A 22376-nucleotide genomic window follows, 5' to 3' on the forward strand; every position below is an offset into this window, starting at 1 on the left:
ACAGAGGCCACTCAGGGCAGGGTCTGCTCAGAATCTCCAGGACCCACATGTGTAAGGCTCAGGGTAAAGAACCCCATCCTCACCCAGATGCACCTGCCTGTCCTGGGGGTCGGGGAGCAAGAACCCCGTGGACCCCCAGCCTGTACCAACCATGGCCTGAAGGTCTGAGGCAGGTGCGGTAGAAGCCGCCCCCTCCCCAGGTGTCTCCAGGCCCCTTCCTGGACACCCAAGGCTGTGAGCACCCCCACCCCCACCCATCTCATCCCAGTCTGGCTGGCTTGCGAGGAACGGAGAAGGGGTCCCCGGCCTTTTCTCCCCCACTGAGCAAAACAGGAAGAAGGTAACTGAATCAGCACTTTGTGCTCCATCTGGAACATTCCAACATGGAAAACCCACTGAGCAGCTGGGGAAACAATTTAGGGACTTTAATTAAAGGCCGATGACTCTCCCACGGAGACCCACCCCCACACACAGCCAGGAAGACCCACCGCATCTGCCCTCAGTGTGTTCTGAGGCCCAGCTGGGCACCTGGCTCTGGGCGCTGGCGGTCGGTCGGGCCCAGTTTCCACTGGGAGGGGGATGGGGGAGGACTGGGACCAGCCAGCTCACCCTTTCTCCACACTGTTTCCAGCCTGCCTTCTGGGCACCAGAGCCAGACAAACTGGTGGCTCCCACAGCTCTGCTTCCAAGAAGCTTCCGGAAGGGAAAAGTGGGTCATGTCAGTGGGCTCGGGAAAGGGGCTCTAACTATAGGGAGGAAAGGAGACTGGTGTGAGGGAACAGCCTCCACACTCCTAGGCTGTCCCCTCTCAGCCCGCACCTTCTGTGCCTGAAAGGCATTTCAGGCAGAGGGAACAGCGTGTACAAAGGCTACGCAGATCGAGACAGGTGGAAGGAGCTGTGGGGGCAAAAGCGTAGGGGTGAGGGTGGCATGCCGGCTGGGGATGGGGGCAAGCCGCAGAGGGCCAGAGCTGCTAAAAGTTTGGACAAGGGTGTGTCCAGGAAGAGGGAAGCAGTGGGCATGGCCCAGGCTGGGAACTGCCTTCCCTCCCGCCCTGACACCCGGGGCTGGCTGCCACACGGTAGCTAAGTGGGGCCCCAGCACCGGGAATGGGGACAGAGACGCCAAGCCCAGTCCTTGCCATCCGGCGGGGCCCGGAGGCCCTGCCTCCTCACCGTCATTGCACGTTGGGCCAACCCTCCCCTCCTCCCAGAGATCCAGCCCTCCCCTCCTCCCAGAGGGCCAGCCCTCTGGGGCCAGCCCTCCCCTCCTCCCAGAGGGCCAGCCCTCCCCTCCTCCCAGAGATCCAGCCCTCCCCTCCTCCCAGAGGGTCAGCCCTCCCCTCCTCCCAGAGATCTCCCAGAGATCCAGGCGGGGGAGGGGCCTGCAGTTGTGTCTCAGCCGCATCTGCCCACATCTGCCACCGCATCTCCACCAGGGTGTCTCAGGACCAGCCCCCGGTCCTGCCTCTGGCCTGGCCCCGATGGCAGAGCTTCCTGACAGTGCTGGCCCCTCAGGACAATCCAGACAGGAGTGTCCTCTGGGCCCAGAACCAGCAGGACGGAGGGGCAGGCTCCGGGCCGCTGAGGAGAGATGCCCCCAACTCCCTCCCCACTTCCTGTCGAGCCTCACAGACAATCAGGTGACCCCAGGTGTCTACCACTGGTAAGGTCATGTGACAAAGACAGTAGCCACCGGGACTGCTGGGCCCGCTGGCTCACGGTTAGCCAGAAAAGGTGCCTGGAAGGTAAGCGGTCACTCCCCTGGAAATCCTCCCTCGTTTCCACCCCGGGGCCCAGGACGGGCAGCTACTCCAACTAGCCCAGAGCTGGAAAGGCCACAGCAGGGCTGAAGATTTGATATCTTCAAGGCCCCAAGGCCTGGGGCGCAGAGGACGCAGCCAGGTCCTGTGAGGACCCAGCACAGCCGGGGCATGCCAGGCTTGGTTCCAAGGGTCCCCGGAGGTCATTGTCAGGGCGGTTTGTGGGCACCTGGCAAGCAACACTGTGGCCAGGAGCAGGTGACAGTCATTAGGAAGGGGCCCCCACCTTCCCAGGGGCAGAGGGGTGGATAGGGCAGCCTAGCCCACCCGAGCCTGGCCTAAGTCAGGATCTGAGCAGGCAGCTGGGCCCCAGATGGGCATTCACCTCTGCCCATCCCCCAAGGGCGGGAGCCCTTCCTGGAACACAGCAGAACTGGGGCATCCAGGGCCTGGGGGAGTGGGTGGAACCCACTGAGAGGGCAAGTCCCCCCAAGCGGGCAGGGTCTGGAGGGTGGGAGTGGCAGCATGGGTGTGGCCTGTGGTGGGTGGTGCCACACTGTCCCCAGGGGCTTGGGGATGCTTAAAACCAATACCCCGCTGCTGCTCCTCTCGTCACACTCCGTGTAAGGCAACCTCACCAGATTCCCAGGAGGGAGCATCCAATGGGCACTAAGACACGAAATCAGCCGCAGTCATGGGTGCAGCCCTGAGTTGGCCAGATCCAACTTTCATCCCCCCCCAGCCCTCACGTGGGCAACCTGGAGCCTCAGTTTCCTCATCTGCCGTACGGGGACAACATTCCAGCATAGCTCAGCATCCCAGGGCGGACAGGAGGGCCTCCAGAGTCTGAGCTGTGCGTCACTGGGCAGGCCCTAAACCTCTCTGAGCCTCAGTTGCTCCTGTGTGACATGTGGCCAAGCTTACTGCCCACCCCAAGGGATGTCTACGGATTGGGTTTTGGACCACTCTGGGCATACGAACAGTGCCCTGTAGAGACAGGTGGTATGGTTAGCGTTTCCCTGGGCGGTGGCACCTCCAGCCCCCGTCTGGCCACCTTCCAGATTATGTGGAAGAACACAGACCCAGGCTTTATTCCTTAAATACTTTTCCCTACCCATCATCTGTCTGCAGGCTCCACGGCCCGGCGGCCGGCATAAATTAAGGTGAGCGAGGGTCCCCGGGCCGGGCACGGGCTGGCCCGTCCTCCTCAGTCCCAGCCAAAGTCCTGGCCGGTCATCTGGTAAAACCTGCGGTTGAAGGGCCGGTAGAAGTCCCGCAGGCGCCGGACCACAGCCTCGGGCACGCGGGGGTGGGGCCGGCCCTTGGATTTGCCCAGGCAGCGGGGGCGGCTGCCCCCCTGGGCCTTCTTGAGGCAGGGAAAGCCCTTGGTGGCGTTGAAGTAGAAGTGCTTGTCCGTGACCACGCGTTTGAGGCCCAGGAAGTCCTGCACGCGGCCCACCTCCCCGGCCGGGTCGCTGACCAGGCGCTCCCCGCTGACGAATAGGAAGCGGGACAGGGGAAAGAGCCGCAGCCAGTTGGTCAGGTGCTGGGCGTACAGGCCGATGCGTACGGCGCTCCAGGCCGTGTCCACGGGGCCCAGGCCGTGGCGGAAGGCCAGGGCACGGAAACTGGGCAGGCCCGGGGTCTTGGAGAGCGTCTGGGCGTAGTCGGAGATGGCCCGTGTCACAGGGTTCCGCACCACCACGATCAGCTTCGTGTCCGGGGACATGCCGTGGATGCGGCCGGGGGCCTCCCGAGTCACGAAGTAGCTAGGGGTCTTCTCCAGGGTGATCTGCCCGTCCAGGGTGCGTGGCATCAGGCTCCTGTGGGGCGGGTGGGAGCAGAGGGAGGTGAGGGTGGGGACTGACCCCCCAGGGAGCCAGGGCTGACCTCCCCTTCCTCCAGGAAGCCTCCAGGGCAGGCAAGCCTTCCCCACCAGACCCACCCACCCTAGGTGCTTGGGTGGCCAGATATAGGCTGTGAGGCGGTGCACCGAGGGGCCTGTCCTGCCAGGCTACCCACCTCCCTCCCAGAGCCGGACCATGCCCACGCCAGACCCCGTTCTCGTGAGGCCAGCGGCCTGGACCTGCTGCCCACACGGCTGAACCAGCCCCCCCGCCCCCCCCACAGGCCCCTGCCCCGTAATTACCTCCCGTCACACACACAGCAAGGGGCTGATGGCATCCCTTAAATTAGGCCATTAATTGTTGACAAGTATCCCCTCTCGTTCCCTCCCCTGCACAGCCTTCTCCCACCTCTGATGACAGCCCTGCTGACCTGGGCCACACACATCAGAATGGACCAGAATACCAAAAGCCACTAGCGGTGGTTGAGGACCCGTCCCAAGACCCCAGCCGCCTGGGCCTCCCAGACCTGGCTTGGACCCCAATGTGCAAGGCTGCAGCTGACCAGGGGAGGGGAGCACGGACCCCATCCCAAGGTTCTGGGGAGTCGGGCCCTGACCATGCCAAGCCTGGGGAAGCCCGTCCTGAACCAGTGCCCCACAGCCACGCCTGCCAGCCAGGTAGCACAGTGTGCGGTGGGCAGGGCGCGGCCTGGCCAGCTGAGCAAACAGCTCCGAGGAGGGCTGGGAACTAGGTCAACAGAGGCAGAGGCTCCCGGGATCTGTGGGAGGCAGAGGGAGGGGAGGCCTCCGCCCAGCTAGCCCTGCCTCCCGTCCTCCTGCCCCTCTGACAGCCCCCCCACGACTGGCCCCAGCCAGGAAGGTGGGGTTCAGGTTGCAGGTTCCAGGGTCTCAAGCCCCTGGGAGTCTCTTCTTCCTGCTCAAAACCCCAAAACACCCAGGACAGGTGGGCACACAGGTGCACAGACCCACGAGCCGGGGCGCTTAGCTTGGAGGGTGCTGGTGGTGGGATGGGGGGTGCGCACGTGTGAGTCCGGGACATGCCACCGGCTCCCTGACTCCACCTCGGGGGCCCAGGGGCGTCCGGTGGGCTGAATGGGCTGCTAGCTATGGGAGCCTCCCCACTCGCTCAGAACAAGGCCCTGGGCAGAGCTGGTCTGGGAGGTCATGGGGACAAGTCTGCTTCTCCCATCTCTGTGAGCTGCTCACTGCCCCATTTCATAGGCAGGCACACCGAGGCTCCGAGAGGAAGCAGGAAGTACCAGGGTGGACGTTAGTCCGCAGACCTGCCCTGCACCTGCCGCTGCCAGAGCCCCTGCACCTCGCGGCCTGCCTCCTGCAGCTGGGAACCCAGGGAGGAGCAGACCCCGGTCCTCCCCGTTCAAAGGGACAAGTTCAAGGAGACCTCGGGTGGTGACAACGCCAAGGGCTGAGGCCCACGGCAACAGGGGTCCCTTCCCATGAGAGGGAACTCATAATGAGGGGTGGGTGTCCCTGCACTGGGCCTCACTGCTGACACCCACAAAGAGACGCAGTGCCACACAGCATCAGAAGTCACCACCCCTCCTTTCATTGTCCTTCTCAGGGAAGGAACCCACCCCGATGGCTCAGGGAACTCCCCCCACCCAGCTTTGACATCAGCACCTTTCTCCCCAAGGAAGTTAGAGGAGCAGAAGCAGAGCCGCGCCTCCAGACCGCCACGGGGAGGGGTGGAGATGGGGGGGGTGGGCGGTGCAGACTTTACTGGCCCACTCCTGCCGCAAACTGGCTTTGAGCTCCAAGATCTTTGGGATCAATTACTCTCCCCAGGCCTAGCCAGAGCTCGGAGTAGGGTAGGGATGGGGGCTTTTGTGGGGTGGCAGAGACCGAGGAGGATACGAGGAGCAAGATACTGACCCCCACACAGCAAACATCTGACAAGCTGTTCTATGGACACCCCCCCCACACACACATACACACACACACACACACACACACGCACCACCCCCACAGCTCATCTGGTCTGCATTTCCCTGCGGCTTCAATCCAGCCCTGGGCGACTCTCCCTCCTCTGTCTGGGCCTCGCTCCGTGTCCCACACCTCTCCTGGGCCCCATCCAGCCTGCCTGGGACCCAGCAGAAACCAGTTCCAGTTCCAGGTGGAACCCTGCAGTGCTGGGGGCATGGGGGCATTGAGTGCCCTGCCACAGGGGTCTCTGTCTCCGGGTGAGCAGGGACAGATAAGTCCCACAGAAGCCGGGGTCCCTCCCCCCACATACTCACACCCCTCCTTCACTGCTCCTGCTTGGGCCCCAGGACCGAGGGGGGGGTGTCCCCCACCCCTGCACCCCTCCCCCTCTCCTCTCGCTTTTCCAAAACTGTGGTCAAAGTATAGCCCCCACTTGCCCCTAGATAGGGCACTCCTCCCTGAACTGAGACTTGGAAGGGTTTGTGTGACTTCAGCACCTGCCAAACAGAGTGAGTGAATAAAGGAACAAATGCTGAGTTTGGGCGCCCTTGAAGGTCGCAGTCCCCAAGATAGAGGACCCTCAGGAGCCTGAGAGATGAACTTCCTAGAGCCCAAGGAGAGGGGACGGTTGGGCCAAAATCAACTTTGAGCAGGTCCTACCTGCCCAGTCCATGGGAAGGACCAAAGTCACTGCCCGGAATGAGATTGGTCACAGCCCCATGAGCAAGGGGGGAGGGGGGGGTCCCAAAAATTCAACTGGGGGCACTAGCTGCTCCTCCTCTACACACTGCCCCGACTCCCCACCCAGAACAGGGCTCTGCGCTCGCTGGAGGTCAAAATCAGGGTCCCAAGAGCAGATAACACGGCCAGACCACGCCCAGGGGCTGGCCGACGTCTTTGCACTGGGGGAAACTGAGGCGGGTGGGCATTTTCAGAGGCTCAGTGCATCCTCACAGCCGGTTGAAAGGACAGACAGGTCCAGAGGCACAGGGCCACCGGGGGGAATACCGAGCCCACGTCCACACATGTCACTACACAGCCACAGCCCTTTTGAGGGCACTTGGACACACGTACCTCAGAAACTCAGCCAGCCTGCATTGGCCAGAGGGGTCAGTGCTCGCCAGCCCTGACAACTCTGGGTTCTTGGAGGCCACTGGAACCTGACCCTCTGCCTCCTCTGTATCCGCCCCTCCCCCCAGGGGAGGTGGCTCTAAAAAGGAGGAAGGACAAAGTCTCTTCTCCACCATACATGCTCTGGAATCCCCCGGGCCCCACGCCGGGCACCCCAGTGTCCCAGGAGCTCCCTACCCAGAGCTGAGAATCTGCCCCCTGCCTCTCAGATGCCTCGTCCTCTCCAGAGCGGGAGCATGCACCCAGGGAGGGCCTGCACAGCCCCCCCGGACCCCAGGCTCTTTGAGACCAGCCTCTGCAGCAGCCCCTCCTTAGTCCAGCCCGGTGCCTCCCCACAGCTCCTTGTAGTTACAGCTCATGGGGTCAGTGATGGGCTCTGAAGTCTGCTATAGCTAACAGTGTGTCCTCCACCCTCCTTCCTGTCCCCTCCCCTCCTTCTCTCCTCCTCCTCTTCCTCTCCCTCTGCAGGGCAACAGCATCAACAGCATCCCGGGATTAGGGATGCTTTTGGATGCTGCAGCACCGTCAGAGTGGGGTAGCGTCTCTCCCTGAGCACCAGGCATGCTGGGGGATTCAGCCAACTGGGTCCAAGGATAGACTCACTTTTCCCTCACCATCTGGCTTCCCTAAGACCCTCGACAGCAGTAATCCTTCAGAGCTCAGGAACCGGGACCCCCGTTCTCAATGGGGCCCCTCCAAACCCGTGAGTGGTTTCAATGCAAAATGCAAAGATAACAAAGGGGAAGGGGTGGTGGGGGGTTGGTATCTGGGAAGAGGAAACTGGTACATCTGAAAGTCAAAAGCCCGGGTCCTGCCACCCCCCACTCCCCATTAATTCACCAGGTGACCTTGCGCTGGGTCCTCTCTGCCCCATAGTTTGGGGATGAGGTGAAAGCTGCGGGGAGTGGGGTGACTCACTCTCCATCTGTAAGCCCTCGCTTCCCCGCAGGAAGGGACAGGCAGGCTTGTGCACGGTCGAAGGAGGCAGAGGGCAGGGCCTCATGCTCGCTGCCTCAGCGGGGGCCAGAGTGGGGGTGCTCCCCCACATTCTACCACAGCACCCCAAGGCCAGCCAGACAGGCAGCGGGACAGCTACAGAGCCCCTTGAGCGAGGCTGGGGCCCCAATCCCCACCCCTTCCTCCTAAGTAAAGCCATGACTCTCTCCGGACCCCCAGGACCACAGAGAAGGACTCCTCTTCTCGGGACTGGGGTTCTGGGGGAGGAAACAGATGCTCTCTAGGAGGCTACAGGGAAAACTCTTGGGGTGATTGGCCGGAGGTCAGACATGCTCTCCCAGGGTGATCCAGTGGGGAAGCGCGGACAAGCATAAAGCATTTCTTATGCCCCTCAAACCCCACTAGCTTCAAACTACTGGTGTAGGATTGAAACTCCTCCCCGCCACTCTTGCAGGGACCCCTCAGCAGCCCTGAACCAGGGTTTCCCCTGGAGTTTCAAAGTTTCTGGGAGCCCCCAGCCAGTGACCGCTCCTCCTTTCCGTAAAACCCAATGCTGGGGGGCCCGCGTCCGCGGGGTCAAGCTTCGCCCCGACACACACACACACACAACCAGGCTGGTCTCAGCCCGGATTCCGGACACCTGCCCCCCCCCCGCGCCCCCAGTGAGACCCCCAGGGGCGCGTCCCCCTGTTGTTGGAAGGCACCCGCCAGGGCGCTCACCGGTACCAGGCGAGGCCGCGCTCGTAGCACCTGTCGAAGAAGTGGGGCTCAGAGCCGAGCGCGCGGACGTCGGGGTGCAGCCGCAGGAACTCCAGCAGGGCGCGCGTGCCGCCCTTCTTCACGCCCACGATGAGCGCCTGAGGGAAGCGCCGGCGTCCCGGGCCGCTGGCCACAGGCAGGCCCGGCGCCCCCCGGGGGCCGACGGCACGGAGCGGCTCAGCGGGAGCCGGCGCCGGCACCGGGGCGCGGGCGGCCGGCGGGCAGCGGCCGGGGAGGGCGCAGAGACAGTAGGCGCCGAGCACCAGCGCGGCGAGAAGCAGCGGCGCACGCGGCCCCCGCAGCGCGGCCCCCTGCCCGGCCCCCGCGCCCTGGCCGCCCCCGGCCCCGCCGCCCAGGCCGCCGCTACCTGCCATGGGGTGGTGCTGCGCCCAGACGGTGGAACGCGGGCTACAGGAGCGAGCGCATCCCGGCCCGTGCCGCGCTCGGCCAGCCCGCGCCGGGCTTCTGCTCTGCGCCCCGCCACTCGGCAGGCTCGAAGCCGCCGCGGGGCGGGACCCGGAGGCCCCGCCCAGCCCGGAGGCCCCGCCCCCTGGACCACTCCCGGGCCCGGGACTCGCAGGCGCCCGCCGAGGCTGAAGCGTGATTTGGAGCCGCAGAGGTTACCTGTCGCGCCCTCTTGGAGACCTGGGCTCCAGCCTGCGAGGCTTCGGGGTCATCACCATTGCGCTCCTGGATGCTGCGGCGACGGGTCGGGTCTCAGGGCAGTGACAGGACTGAGATGAAGGACCGGCTCTTAGAAGGCGGATCCCAGTCCCTCCGGACAAGGGCGTAGTAGCAGCAGGTGCGCGGGTGAGTGTGGACCCCGGCCCTACTGCGCCGAGGCGTTCCCGGGAATGTTGAGGGAAGTCTGAGGGGAGAATGGGGCGCGCTTTCCTGACAGTTGGCTTGCCATTCATCAGGGTCCCAACCCTGGCGGCCGGAGACGGTTGTCCAATACGATTACCATTTTAGGGTCCTGGGAAGCAGGCTCAGGGAGGACAGGCGTCTGTCCCAAGGCCCCATTCAGATCTGTCTCCTGACCCTTTCTACCATGTCACACCGTCTGTCTCTGCAGCCCAGTCCACCTGGCGTTGCCCTGGGATGTCAGGGACCCATCTCTAATGCTGGCAACGTGGCTCTTGTAGATGAGAAGATTCTGGAGAGGTGGGACGGGAGACGGGAAGGAGGAGCCCGGGTTCTATCTTAGGAGCTCCTGCTGAGGTGCAGTGACATTCAGGGGCCAGGGGCCACTCACAGTTACGGGACCTGCTGGGCGCTGGACACTCTGTGGGGAGTTTATGCAGCCCCGGGTTCACTGAACCCCCCACACAGCACAAGGAAAGCAGAGAAGGAAAGGGCTCCGGGAGCAACAGTCCCAGGGAGAGACGGAAAAGGAACGGTGTCGTCTCTATGTCTCTGCCCAGGGCTTCCTCACTGAAGCTTGGTGCCCCATGGGCATGGGCTCCTAGGAGAGGCCGACCTCTCACTAGCTGCTCAGAGGCCACTGCCCTGGGTTCTGCTTGTTCCTGGGACCAATGGCATCTGGGCAAGTCCCAGAAACCTGGGGCCTCTCCAAAGGCCAGGGGCCTCTGTGACCCACAGGCATTTCCAGGTCTCCCACCTAGAGGCAGCCCTGAACTAAGGGGGCTCTGCAGAGCCAGTGGCATGAAGGCCGCTGATCAGGGCCCCAGCCCGGATCCCAGACACAGGCCTGCACCTGCTTGTCAGGACAAGACTCAGCCAGGAGCCCTGTAGGCGGGTCGTTGGCACAGTACTGTCTGGGGTGCATGTTGATACACACAGGGTCACAGGAAGTTCTTCTTCTGGTCTAGCTTAAAAGGGGATCTGTTCCAGACAGACTGGTTCTCCTTAGACCTGTCCTGGGTGGGGCCCTGCTCCACCTGGAGCACCCACTCAGTCTCAGCAGGCCCCTCTCAGGGCTCGATTCCAGCATTCGACCCTGGCGGCCCCTCCGTCTCCCGGCCCTGGCACAGGGAGAGTGGCTTCCTCCTCCCAGCCTTGGCTCATGCTGTTCCTCCTACTGAGAATGGCTTTTCCTCAGCCCCCCAACCCCTGACACACACACCTGCTTGAGGATTTTCCAGAAGCAACTTATCAACGACAGCAGGACATGCTGGGGGCTGGGGAATGGAGTCCGGGGACAAGGATAATTTCCTAGCTGAGCCCCTCCCTCCAGCCACCATCCATCAAGTGACAGGTGGGGGCAAATCTGGGGACACCCAGGAAGGCAGCCTTGGGACATTTGCTCACCGGGGGGTCCCTAGCACCTAACAGAGACTGGCACCAAATAGGCACTTGACAATGGCCGGCTAGTGGAAGGATGTGAATGGAGGAAGAGGTCAGGGAAGGCTTTCTGGAGGAAGTGATGGTCAGGCAAGCCTCCTCACACATGGGGGTTGCTGCCTTCCCTCCTGCCCAGGATGTCGGAGTGGCCCCTCCGATCTGCCTCCGCCCTACCTTGCCATCAGGGTCCAGCCCCAGCTCTCCACTGGCACCTCTCTGTGTGGTCTAGACACAGTGGATCCCCCGCTCTGAGCCACATGGCAGGAAGTGAGTCGAAAGAAACCAGGCCATGGGAGCACCAGTCCTGTAGCTGTCCCTGCACCCTGAGAGGCTCACTCACCTCCCGCCCTGTCCGGTCTCACCTCCACTGCGAAGAAGAAATGCATCAGCCAGCTTCTCTGCCAGCTGGATCTCCCGAGAGGGCCCCTTGGCCTTCAGGGTCCAACGTGGCTCAATCCCCCCTTGCCCAGACTGGACCCCCTGCCCAGGCAGGATGGCCAGGCAGAGGTCCGTCTGTCCATCCTCCTTAGGCCAACCATCAGACATTGAGGTAGTCGGGTCTGGTGTGCTCGCTGGCTGGGAGGAGGCAGCACTGGGGAAGAGTGGCCCGAGCTGTGGCCTGCTAGTATACACCGTCCCTGGAGGAGACGACAGGGAAGGTCAGAGCAGAGGGGGACACAGGGGCGAGTCCAGGGAAGAGGCCTGGGGAGCGAGGTCATGGCAAGAGGAAGGCCCAGCCTGGCCTCACAGACCCATGACCCAGCTGCCCAGCTATATCTGAGTCCCCTCCACTGACTGTAATTACTCCCTCGGTGGGTGATTTTGGTCCCCATCTGTCTCCACCTCCCCGTGAGCGCGGCAAGGGAAGGGACGGGGTCAGTCTTGACCACGGTGAGCACTCATGAATGTCTGTCGAGTGACTGAGTGGCCTGGCTGTGAGTGAGAGAGTGTGTGAGTGACGGAGTCTATGTGTGCGCCCCGCCCCCGGGCTCCTCTCTTCCTCTTTCGCAGACTGTCCCCTCCCCAGGGCGGGCACCCCCAGCGTGGGCCCCCACAAGCAGGGTGCGTCAGCAGCTGCCCCACTCTGGAAAGTGATCCCTAACACCGTGCGGTCCCTCCCTCCACGGGGGACAGCTGGGGGAGATTTCACACATGCGGGGCTTCCAGAACTCCCTTCGCTAGAACCACACCCTTACCCCCTCGCCCGACTCCCGCAGTCTGCGGGGGTCCTGGAGCCTGCGAGGGGGGCCGAGAGGAGGGGGCTGCGGCCGAGGGCAGGCCCAGCTGTCCTTGATTTGTGTGGGGTTGTTCCGCTTCAGATGCCAGATTTGCCTGCGCACAGAGAGGATGCGGTTTTCTCCTGGAGAGGGACCCCTCAGAGATGTCTACCCACCGAGCCCACCCACCCCCGGGCTCCACTGTTCCCAGTTCACCCTGGTAGGCAACGAGGTGGGGCAGGAGCCCCTGCCCCCTCCTAGCAGGTGACCTTGGCAGGTAAGGCGTCAAGTCTCTCTGAACCTCACTTTCCTACTTTATCAAACAACGCGGACACTGGCCCCATCCCTCTGGGTGTCGAGCTCCTAAGCTCTTTGTGGTGAGGTGGCAGTGGGCATGGGACAGCGTACTCACTATTCATCCTTCTTGGACGAGACTGGAGAGGAAAGACTTTCGGGGGCCTGGCTGGCCAGAACCCAGGGCCGTGTTCCTGGTGACCAGCTCCGCCTGGGGCAACGTGGCACAGAAGGGTTTGCCAGGGCAGACAAGATTCCCAGGGTCCGGAGGGACACATGAAAAGGCTCCCTTGACCGGGAGATTCTCTGTCTCTGTTCCCTTAACCTGCGTGAGATTCTCGGTCTCTATTTCGCTCTGACCCTCCCCTGCTTGGGCTCTCGCTCTCGCTCCCTCTCAAAATAAATAAACATTAAACAAAAAAAAAAAAAAAAAAAGGAAACAAGGCTGTTTCTGCCCCCACACCATCCCCACGACCTCCAGCTTCACAGCCCCGAGCTAGGCCTCTGGACCTAGAAGCCCCCCAGCCGCTTGGGGAGGGCTGGGCATCATCTAATGGCCCCACAGCAGGGCACTGTGCCCTGGCGGGGCCCCCCATGGGCCAGAAGGTGGCTGTGAGCACCTTCTTGGAAGCCAGGAATCTGACACAGGCTAAGGAACCCCAAGCTCCGCAGACGCACAGGACCCTGCGGGCTTGTGGGGTGTATGTGTGTGCACGATTGGGGGTTCAGAGGCTCGCCCACCGGTCCCCAGCCTGCATCTCCCCACGCGCCACCCGGAAGCAAGTCCAGCCTGGCCAGTGGACAGGACACCCACAGACAGCCGCCCCCCCCAACCCCTCATTTCCAGGGGAAGCACCCCATCACCACAGTTGGCCGGACAGACAGCCGGGCTTGTTGCACTTGGCCTTCAAGGGAGAGTCAGAACCCAGATGCCAGGGCAGAGCATCTTGGGACCGGTGCCTCAAACTCCTCCCCTTTCCCATCTGCCCCCTCCCTAAGCCGCAGGCTTTCCTGCTCCCGCTAGAGGACCTTGAAGATTGACCTCCACCTCCTCTTCAGAGAACAGTGACTCTGCCCATGTCACCTTTACCAGCCATTGCTGTCTCCCCCTGACTCCAGCCTCTCTGCCCTCCCCCCCCCTACTTCCAGACACACACCAGGAGTTCCCGGCTCAGAGATGGGGGCCCAGCAAAAACCCAGTGTCTAGACTAAGGAAACAAAAAGCCACCGGAGTCAGAGGTGGAGGGGACAGCCCAGGGCAGCAGGCAGGCTGCATAGTGGGGGTGCAGGGCACCGAGGGCCCTGGCTCTTGTGGGCTCCTGTTCCCCCAGGTTCTGAAGCATGGATAATCTCTGTGATTTTACGAGAAACAAATTATGCCCGCATACAGGCCTTGGGGGGCAGTGAGGGGTAGGGGTGGAGGGAGCCTATCTGCAGGTAACCCTTAGTCCTTCCTCCCACCCACCCCCGACCCCACCCCCCCATCTTCTCTGTGCTTCCTGCCCCTGAGCTGCTGTAAGCAGAACCCTAGGGCTGGGGTAAGGTGACAGGTGGTCCCGGGGTCCCTGCATCTCCCAGACCGCAGACACGCTCACACAGATGTGCGGCTTGGCTCGCTCACCCCTACAGAGTGAGCAGAAGGCAGTGCAATTTGACATACACTCCTCGGCCGCTTCTCCGTGCACTCTCCCATGGGGCTCAGCGTGGGGGAGGGAACACGATGAGCGCACCGTGGACACTGACTTGAAGGAGCTCTCTGACCTGGGGTGAGCTGAGGCCTGTAAGCGGGGACCGCAGGGACCCGGTCTGTGCACACATATAGGAGACCAGCCCGGGGCCCCCGCAGCGTGGGGGCAGGAGAGAGCCACTGGGCAGAGCCACTGGGAGAGGCTTCTAGAAGGATTCCAGCACATGGGGAGGGGGTGAGAAAGAAGGAACAGCAAAGTATAGAAGGCGGGAACACGGGGGCATGTTTCAGAGTGGAGTCTGGCTGGCCTAGAGGCCTAGGTGCGAGGGTCTGCGTGCCAGGGGTGCGGTTAACAGGAGCCCGGGAGCTGCGGTAAATAACACTACTCTCATTCACGGAGTGGAAAGGTGGCTGGGGACACGGGATCTGTGGGACCAGAGCCAGCAGAGCCTGCAGGAACCACAGAGGGAAGTTTCTGGTCTTTTTTTTTTTTTTTTTTTTTTTTGGGGGGGAGATCACACGCGTTGGGGGAGGCTAGCTAGGAGCTGTCACCATTGCGGAGAGAAGTGGGCACAGACGCGAGAAGGTGGTGCCCTCAGAACCTCGTGCCCCAGGTGGGCCAGGATGGCAGCAGGAGCAACTTGAGGACGCTGAAGGGCCGCAGGCTTAAGAGGCAGGGGCATCGGGAGCAGGGGGGTCCCGCGGGGCTGCCCTGGAGAAGGGGCTGGGAGCAACAGGTCACTTTCGCGAAGCCTACCAAATGGGGCCCCTACACCGCCGGCCCTCGCACCGTCGGACGCCAGGAGGCCTCAGTTACCTGTGTTCCGGGTGCTGGCAGGCTGGGCCGGCGTGGCCGAGCGGGCTGGAGGACGCCGGCCCTCACCACTGAGCACCGCTGGGTCACGGGGTCCCTGGAGGGGGCTGGATCAGCCCTCGCCGTCGGAGGTGCCGCTGCTGCGCCCCTGGCGGCGCCTCGGGGAACTGCAGGGCCTCTCAGACCGGCCCTGGCGCACGCGCAGCGCGGACCGAGCTCGCCCCCTGCCCGTGGGTGCTGCACACAGTCCCTGCGCCGCTCGCTAACTGGTGGCCTCCGAAGGGGTTCATCGCGTTACGTCCCCTACCAGGACCTCGTATGAGGGTGGGGACCCGGACGCTGGCTTGGCGGTGACCTCCACCGTCCTCTCTGGGCGCCCCCTCCCACTTGCCTGACCAGCCCACATTCGTGCACGGAGTCACAGGGTTCCTGGGACCTACGAATCGGCCGCACCCCCACCAAGGTCACGGCTCTCCCTGGCACTTGTCACCCAGAGAAAACGAAAGCCGTGAGTGAGCACTAGTCCCAAGCACGGTTGGGTCACTCACGCACCCTGCCAGCGTCTCCTGAGCAGGGCCGCGGGCCCCTACAGGGGATCAGCGGGATCCCAGACACATACCACTTCCTCCCTTGCCCTGGGTGCCCCCGCGTGCACGGGCCTGCCGGCGGCTGTTGAGTGGTGTTGACAGAGCATGGGGAGCGGTCTGCCCCTGAACAGAACACTTGTCTGCAAGGGTCCACTTGGCAAGGGAGGGGGCGTTGGAGGGGGAGGGAGGGAGCTGGGTTCTCAAAAAGTCTTTTGTTTCTCAGGAGGAAGTAGGGCTGCAGGCCAAAGGTTATGGTGTAACCCAGCAAGAAGGAGGTGGGGGGATCTATGTTTCCACAAGAGACAACTCACTCCCACCCCAGCCCCTGGCAGACAGGCCCTGCCCATAGCCATCCTTTTCCAGGCTCCTGATGAAAGGGGACCACCCTTCTTCCTCCACCCCTCCAAGGACCCTGCTTCCAGCCCTTCCCACCCCCAGTGAACCTGTATGGGGCCCGTGGAGTGCAGGCAGTCAGGTACCGTCCCTCACAGCGTCCCTACCAGCCTCACCCAGGCTCCAGCAGGCCCTCCAGCCTGTCCTGCTGGAGATCTGGCCCCCGAGAGGCAGCCCCAGGGGCATGTCCTGGACACATCCGCCCAATTTGCAGAAGGAGGCCAGCCTGGTCCTAGGCCAAGTTTACTCAGGGACCTGCTGAGCCAGGGGTGCCAGGAGAGGTAAGCAAAGCCCGAGGTCCGCCCTAGCCCTGGGCCTGGAGATTCCCTCTGACCACTCAGCTAGCTGCCTCCCCACTGCTAGGCCCCTTCAACATGCTTGCTGCTTTCAGACTGTGCTCAAAAGATGGTCATCATGTTCCCAGGGCCACTGTTCCTCGTTTGGGGCATAGAAAAGAGGAAAGAGACAGTGTGGGCAGAGAGAACCTGAGGCCTGAGGCAAGTCTCCCGCGTCTCCAAGCCTCCTGTTCCTGCCCTGCCCCACCAGGGTGATGTTGCCTGTAGAAACACACTGAGCATTCAGTCACTGCTCACCTACCGTGGGCTTGCCCTTGGCCAAGACTGGCCGCTAGCCTCCGAGTGTATGGGTCACAGGCTGTGCTAGGCAGTGCCCCAGGGCCGATGATGATCCCAGGTGACTGGGACAGCCCCAACCAGGGACACAGAGGGGTCCATGCAGGGAGAAGTCCGGCAGAGATGGGACTGAAGTCGTGGGGTGAAGGGCACACCCTGTGCAGTCCCAGGAGGCAGTTTTCTAGCAGGTGCAGTCAGTACTGGCCCCCCAGCAGGGCAGAGACGGAGATGTTTTCTAGAGAAGGAGGCTGCCACTCTCCCGAATGGGGTTCTTCAGCATGGTCCTCCCTGGTGCTTTTTGTCAGTGCTGACCCCTCCCATTGCACAACTCCCTCTGCACAGACGACCCAGTGACCAAGCTGGTGTCTGAGAGATCTAACCCCACAGGGTGACACACACTCAGAACCCGCACAGCTGCGACACCCCCCGCCACAGCCCCACCCAGGAGACAGGCTGGGCTCCACAGAGGAAGGTTAAGTGCTCTGCCCAAGGTCACACAGTGAGCCCGCAGCACCTGCACAGGCCAGTGACCCCCCCCCCCCCCGCCCCGCCACCGCCAGAGCAGGGACCCCTAGCCTGTGGCTGGGGATCAGGGAAGGGGTGGAGTCCCATTCCCAAGGAATGAGCAGACCAGACAGACCAGCAGTATCACTGGCCGTCCTTCCCGCCGCCCACCCCGCCAGCCATTCTAACCTCACCCCTCATCCACCACCTTTGCCCTTTTGTCCTCACACCTGCAGGCTCCAATCCTCGCAACGTGGGGATGCTCCCAGCTGCTGAGTACGTCTGCTCCAATTATGCATTTGGAACTGGGGAATAACCGGAGGGTTATCGCCCCCCCCCCCACCACACACACAATCGAGCGTCCTTCCTCTGGGGTACATATTCACAGCCCTGATCATCATCTGATGTGAACTTCCTGTCTCCCCAAACACAGGGGAAGGCCCGGAGGGAGGCCCATCTGTCTGTCTGTCTTACCGCCGCCTCCCCAGCAGCAGGCAGCACCACTCCATAAATATTTGTGGAACAAGTGAAGCGCCGTGTCCCCGCATCCCTCGTGTGAACGCAGACAGCGAGCCCGTGTTCCGTTTGTTTACTGATCTCCTGATTACTCGAGACAGGAGTTAAGACGGGAGGGGGCTTCGGCATCACCCACCTTCCCGGACAGCAAGGGCTTCAGAGCGGGTACAGGAAGGCACAATCGCTGCTTCCCGGGAAGGTGCGGGCTGTGGGCCCCGGCCTTGCACAATCCAGGAAATGGAGCAACAGCCACTTTCCTAAGCCCGAGTGAGGCAAGGTGGTGAAACCGGGTTCAGGATCTCTCCTCTCGTAACTGGGAGACCAGAAGTCTGGCCCCCGGCCTGCCCCGCCAGCCGTCACAGATCATCACCACTCTGGCTGCCTGGAAGGCTTTGACCAGAGTGAATCATGTAGTGACCAGGGCCGGAGCAGCCGGCGAGGGCTGCCTCCCTCCGCACCCTGCCTCACGGCCCAGCCTGGGGGAGATGGGAATGAGCTTCGGCGAGGGCCAGAGCCAGGCTCAGAATCGGGTCCCCCGGGGGTGAGTCCAGACAGACGGGGAGGGGGCAGGGGGCTGCGGAGAAGAGAAGGTGGGGTTGTACCGTCATGCAGAGACCCGCTAGGCTTCCAGCCCACCTCCCTGAGACTCCCACGTGAGCGGAGCCCTCCGGGCCCACCCCGGGCAGCAGGGCGTGGGCCATCCTGCCAGAGCAGTGCCTTCAGGAGAAGCTGTGCAGAGCCGAGATCCTGACGCTTCAGCCAGCCCCCCTCCCCGCCCCGTCTGGATGTCTGGGGTTCCAATTCCGAGGTTGGACGGCCGGAGAGGGGCCACAGCACAGTGTCCGGCTAGAGTAAGTATGTGCTGCCCGCCTACGGCTCCTGAGAGGCAGTTCCTTTGCCTAGAAGGACGGACGGAGAGAAACACAAATCACTGCTAAATTATGCTCCAAACACCATTCCCCGAGCTAGGCGCCCCGCTCCAGCCTGCAGAGCAGGGCAGCTGGGAGCACCGGGCGCCCGGCTTGGGGGAGCCTGTGTGCCCCATTTTGTTCCCCGACACTTCCAGGAGAGCCCAGTCTCTCCTTCCTCCACGGGACAAAGGTCAGTAACTACAAAAGGACAAAATCACGTCACACCTTACCATCGCCGGCCCTACGGACCCTCTCGCCTAGCCTCACTCCCTCAGGACAGCAGCCAGCATGTGATGTTAGCAAGCCCATTTTACAGAGGACCAAACTGAGATTAGGGACTGGCCACGGCCCTGCTGGCGCCAAGTGGGGAGCTGGGATTGGAGCTACCAAGTGTGGGCAGGAGTCCAGAGGGGCCGGCGGTGCAGACAGACGTGCTGACTTGTGAGAACCTGTGCGAGCAAGAGGGCCAGGCCCCAGAGGCGACGCTGCGCCCAGATAAAAACCCAGAGGAGAGACGGCTGCCGAACAAACCCCAGCACCGGGGCCCTCGTTCCCAAGACGTGAGCCCCTTTGCTTTTACGCTTCACGTGCGTTACACAGGCGTTATCTACGTGAATGAGGCAACGGGTTTAATCGTAAGCGATAAGGTATCATAAGTGAAACTCCTCTGGATTTCTGTCAGTTACTGAAAACAGCTACCGATGCACAAGGGCTTTACTAACAAGGAAGTGGCACAAGGCGAACTTCCGGGAACTGGGAGGCACTCCTCTCTGCACACGCTTCTGGCTCATGGAAGGTTTTGTAGGGACACTCCACCTTCAGAGGGTGGAGAAATCTGTTATAAGAACACTGCTGGGGCGGCTCAGTCAGTTGAGCCTCTGACCTCGGCTCAGGTCGTGATCTCGCGGTCCGTGAGTTCGAGCCCTGCGTCGGGCTCTGTGCCGTCAGCTCAGAGCCTGGAGCTGCTTTGGATTCTGTGTCTCCCTCTCTCTCTGCCCCTCCCCTGCTCACACGCTGTGTGTGCGTGTCTCTCTCTCTCAAAAATAATTAAACACTAAAAAAAAAAAAAAGGAAGACCTGCCAACAGGAGGACACACGGGAGCGCTTACCGTGTGCCAGGCCCCAGGTGCATCACATCAATGCGGCTGTCCTCAAACAGCCCGTGAAGGAGGCTCTGCGATCACACCCACTACGCAGAGCAGGAGGCCAGCTCAGAGAGGCTGAGGAGCAAGGCCGTGGCCACACAGCCCAGCCCTCAGCGTCCGCCTGGCCTTGCCTCCCCCTCTAATCTCTGGGAAGGTCCAGGCCCCCACAGAAAACCCTTCACCACATCCACCCTTAGATGCCCCTTTTTGGGGCACACGTGACCCATCAGGACATCTGCCCTTGTCCTTGCCCTGCAGCCACCTTTTTGGGGTGGCCCTGGGCAGCTCCTGGGCAGTGTGCTTTGGTGTCCCGATGCTTCGTCACTGCGAGTGGACAAGAACCGTGTGTCCCCCACCCCCGGGCCTCTGAAATGTACAACAGGCCTGTGTCCAGCTGCTCACCTCTCGGGATGAACTTCAGCGAGCTGCTAAATATTCAGAAGCGGGACTGTCCCGGCTTGGGGCCATCGTTCAGGAACTCATGTCCCAGCCCATTGCCACACCTGCCACAGGACACCTGGAAAGACCACAAAACAACTGCAGCAATGGCCCCCCTGCCACCGGCAGAGATGGTGTCCTCCCCCCACCCATTTCCCAAACTAACTGTGGGCAGGAGAGGTCGCCCTCCATCCCGGAGCCCGCACAGGAAAGCAGTCCTGTTTCCCTGTCTCCATCAGGACCCCAGGCTCCCCAGGTAGGTTGGCAGAGGCCAGAAGACCGGCACAGACAGACTCTAAGCCCCGAGAGCGGTAGGGGAAGCAGAGAAGGAGCAGCCACCTCGGGCTCTCCCTGGCCAACACCCCTCCCCACCCCCTGGGGCGGCCACCCACCTTTAAGGCTTTAGGCGAATTGTGCTCCGGACGCTTGGCCACACTATCAGCATGAATGGTCTCAGTGAAGGCCGGCCACGGGGACGAGTGTGCATACTTTGAGCGGCTGGAGAAGAGCTCGTAGCCACACTTGGCACACACATAGACACCTGGGGGCAGAAGGGAAGACAAAGGCAGACACATTGGCTCCAGCCTCTCTGGGGTGAGTGCCCAAATCCTCGGGGCGAGAACACAGCACCCTCCGTCTGCAGGGTGGGCTGCACATTCTATCCACGCTGACACCTGCCACTCCCAGGCCTGGAACACACCACTGAGCTCACGTTCAGTGGTCCTTAGCATGTGCCACGAAGAGCCACTTCTCACACTTATCTCATTGAGCTTTATACACAGTCCTGTGATGTAGACCCTCCAGTTTAGCTTAGTTTTGTGGTTGCCTTTTTTTTTTTTTTCAAGTAGGCTCCATGCCCAATGTGGGGCTTGAACTCACGAGCCTAAAGGGCCAATGCTCCACCAACTGAGCCAGCCAGGAGCCCCTTTTTCAGTTTTGTTTTGTAAGAGGACCTTCCCGTTTTAGAGCTGCAGTGCCTGAGTGATGCAAAACACAGCTCGAGGGTGTGCAATCAGGAAGGAGCCCAGACAGTATGATGAGGAGACAGCACTCCCACCCCAGCAGGCCCCAGCCCACCTCCCTTCCCAAGTGGCCATTCCTGATGCCAGGGAGGCCTTGAGCTGGACACCCAGCCACTGGCCTGCTCTCTGTGAGGGAAGACAATGGTCCCACCAAACAGGTCTCCAGGCCAGACGGGGGGGGGGGGGGGGGGGGGGGGCAGGGCCCAGGAAGACAGAAGCCCAGGGAAGAGAACAGGTTTTAACCCAGCCCCAAAAGATCACTTTGAGGGGGAAAAAAAAGGCTGCAAAACCGACCTGCGGAACAGGTAACTGCTTGGGGCCCCCCACAGGGGAACCCCGCACCCAGTGCCCAGCCTGAGGACAGCCTTTCCCAGAGTCCATGAATTACACAGCCTTTGCCAGCCACTGGAGAAGGAAGCAAGAGGGGGATGCCCAGCTGCTGTGGAAGTGGAGCTTCCTGCCTGGCAGAGCCCCCTGAGGACAACTGGGGGCCTACTGCCAGAGGGCCTCGGTGGAGGGCTTTGCCTAGAGAGTCCTGTGCCACAGCTGACATCCACAGATGTCCAGTGTCACCGCCCAGCCTCCTAGAGGGCTGACACCCAAAGGTTCCCACCGAGGCAGTGCACTGCCCTAGTCTTGCCTGTGGGGCACGTTTTTACCAAATTAGGCCATTACCAGACAGCACGGCCCAGAATGGGACACCCCAGGGCCTCTCAAAGCCTGGGACCTGGAGGGATGGTTGTCCACGTCCCAAACACCCCCACCCCCACTCCAGCTGTCTGGTCAAACTTCACTGGCACTTGGTTGCCCAGCGGCTCTCCTGGTTACCGAACCCCAGGGCCCTGGGCAGATGGGCGGAGGCACCCGGGAAGACACGTTGGGTCCGAAGGGAACGCTCTGTGCTTGCCAGCTTACCTTGCGGATCCCAGGAACCCGGGAGGGGAAAAGGCAGGGGTATCATCAGGGGGATGCCCTAGGACAAGATACTCGATCGTGTCCCTCTGAAGTCCAGTTCCCAATCCGGATCCCCCCCCACCGGCGTCACCCCCTCCCTGTACCCTGACCCCAAGGATTCCTCCCAGAAACGGCCTTGCTCACGCACTCCTCGAGGTCAGCGACGCCCTCGCTCTAATGTCCCCTCTCCCCCTCAGGAACCCCTACTTTTCAGGCTCCCCAGACCCCCCCTACTCCGCGGTCCCCTTTACTCACAGGCGCTTCTCCCCGCGCGATCACATTCGCCCCCGGTGGGGTCCGCCCTTCCCGGGGCTCAAGGGTTCCACCACCGCCCGAGAGCAGCGACGCCCACTCTACTACGCGCCCCCTCCCCGCTGCCCTCCCAGGAGGTCACAGAACAGACCTGGCTCAAAGTGGTTCTGGAAAACCTCGCCCCCAAAGAAGCTGCAGAACGACATGGCGCCGGCTGTACTGCGGGGCAACCGCTTCCTCGGACAGATCCGAGGCCACTGGCCGACTGCCCCCCAGCCGGCGCCCG

At 62.3% G+C, this 22376-nt stretch overlaps 2 protein-coding genes and 1 long non-coding RNA gene across 6 annotated transcripts; all 3 read right to left on the minus strand.

The window, feature by feature from the left end:
- Positions 1 to 2824: 2824 nt before the first annotated feature.
- Positions 2825 to 8809, minus strand: HS3ST6 (heparan sulfate-glucosamine 3-sulfotransferase 6). The gene is made up of 2 exons (XM_053893922.1): positions 8382 to 8809; positions 2825 to 3585 (listed from the first exon to the last, which is right to left on the minus strand). The coding sequence occupies exons 1-2, from the start codon at positions 8792 to 8794 to the stop codon at positions 2970 to 2972; spliced, it is 1029 nt and encodes a 342-aa protein (XP_053749897.1). The 5' UTR covers positions 8795 to 8809; the 3' UTR covers positions 2825 to 2969.
- Positions 3563 to 22373, minus strand: MSRB1 (methionine sulfoxide reductase B1). Of its 4 annotated transcripts, none has more exons than XM_053893926.1 (4): positions 22242 to 22373; positions 20255 to 20403; positions 19827 to 19941; positions 3563 to 3585 (listed from the first exon to the last, which is right to left on the minus strand). In XM_053893926.1, the coding sequence occupies exons 1-4, from the start codon at positions 22294 to 22296 to the stop codon at positions 3578 to 3580; spliced, it is 327 nt and encodes a 108-aa protein (XP_053749901.1). In that variant the 5' UTR covers positions 22297 to 22373; the 3' UTR covers positions 3563 to 3577. The 4 variants fall into 4 exon arrangements, with proteins under 4 accessions (XP_053749901.1, XP_053749899.1, XP_053749900.1 ...); XM_053893924.1 differs by lacking the exon at positions 3563 to 3585 and adding an exon at positions 17427 to 18267; XM_053893925.1 differs by lacking the exon at positions 3563 to 3585 and adding an exon at positions 18307 to 19095.
- Positions 14181 to 16953, minus strand: LOC109278128 (uncharacterized). Its single transcript, XR_002085508.2, has 2 exons — positions 14740 to 16953; positions 14181 to 14646 (listed from the first exon to the last, which is right to left on the minus strand). It is a non-coding gene; the product is annotated as an uncharacterized LOC109278128 (long non-coding RNA).
- Positions 22374 to 22376: the final 3 nt, after the last annotated feature.

Source organism: Panthera pardus, unplaced genomic scaffold (assembly GCF_024362965.1).
Source record: "Panthera pardus isolate Hobbes unplaced genomic scaffold, ASM2436296v1 HiC_scaffold_4, whole genome shotgun sequence".
Lineage (NCBI taxonomy): Eukaryota > Metazoa > Chordata > Mammalia > Carnivora > Felidae > Panthera > Panthera pardus.

Coding starts and splice junctions, on each gene's coding strand:
- HS3ST6 (XM_053893922.1), bottom strand. CDS start 8,794: ATGGCAGGTAGCGGCGGCCTGGGCGGCGGGGCCGGGGGCGGCCAGGGC. Junction 3,586..8,381: donor CGCGGCCTCGCCTGGTACCG/GTGAGCGCCCTG, acceptor CCCGCCCCACAG/GAGCCTGATGCCACGCACCC.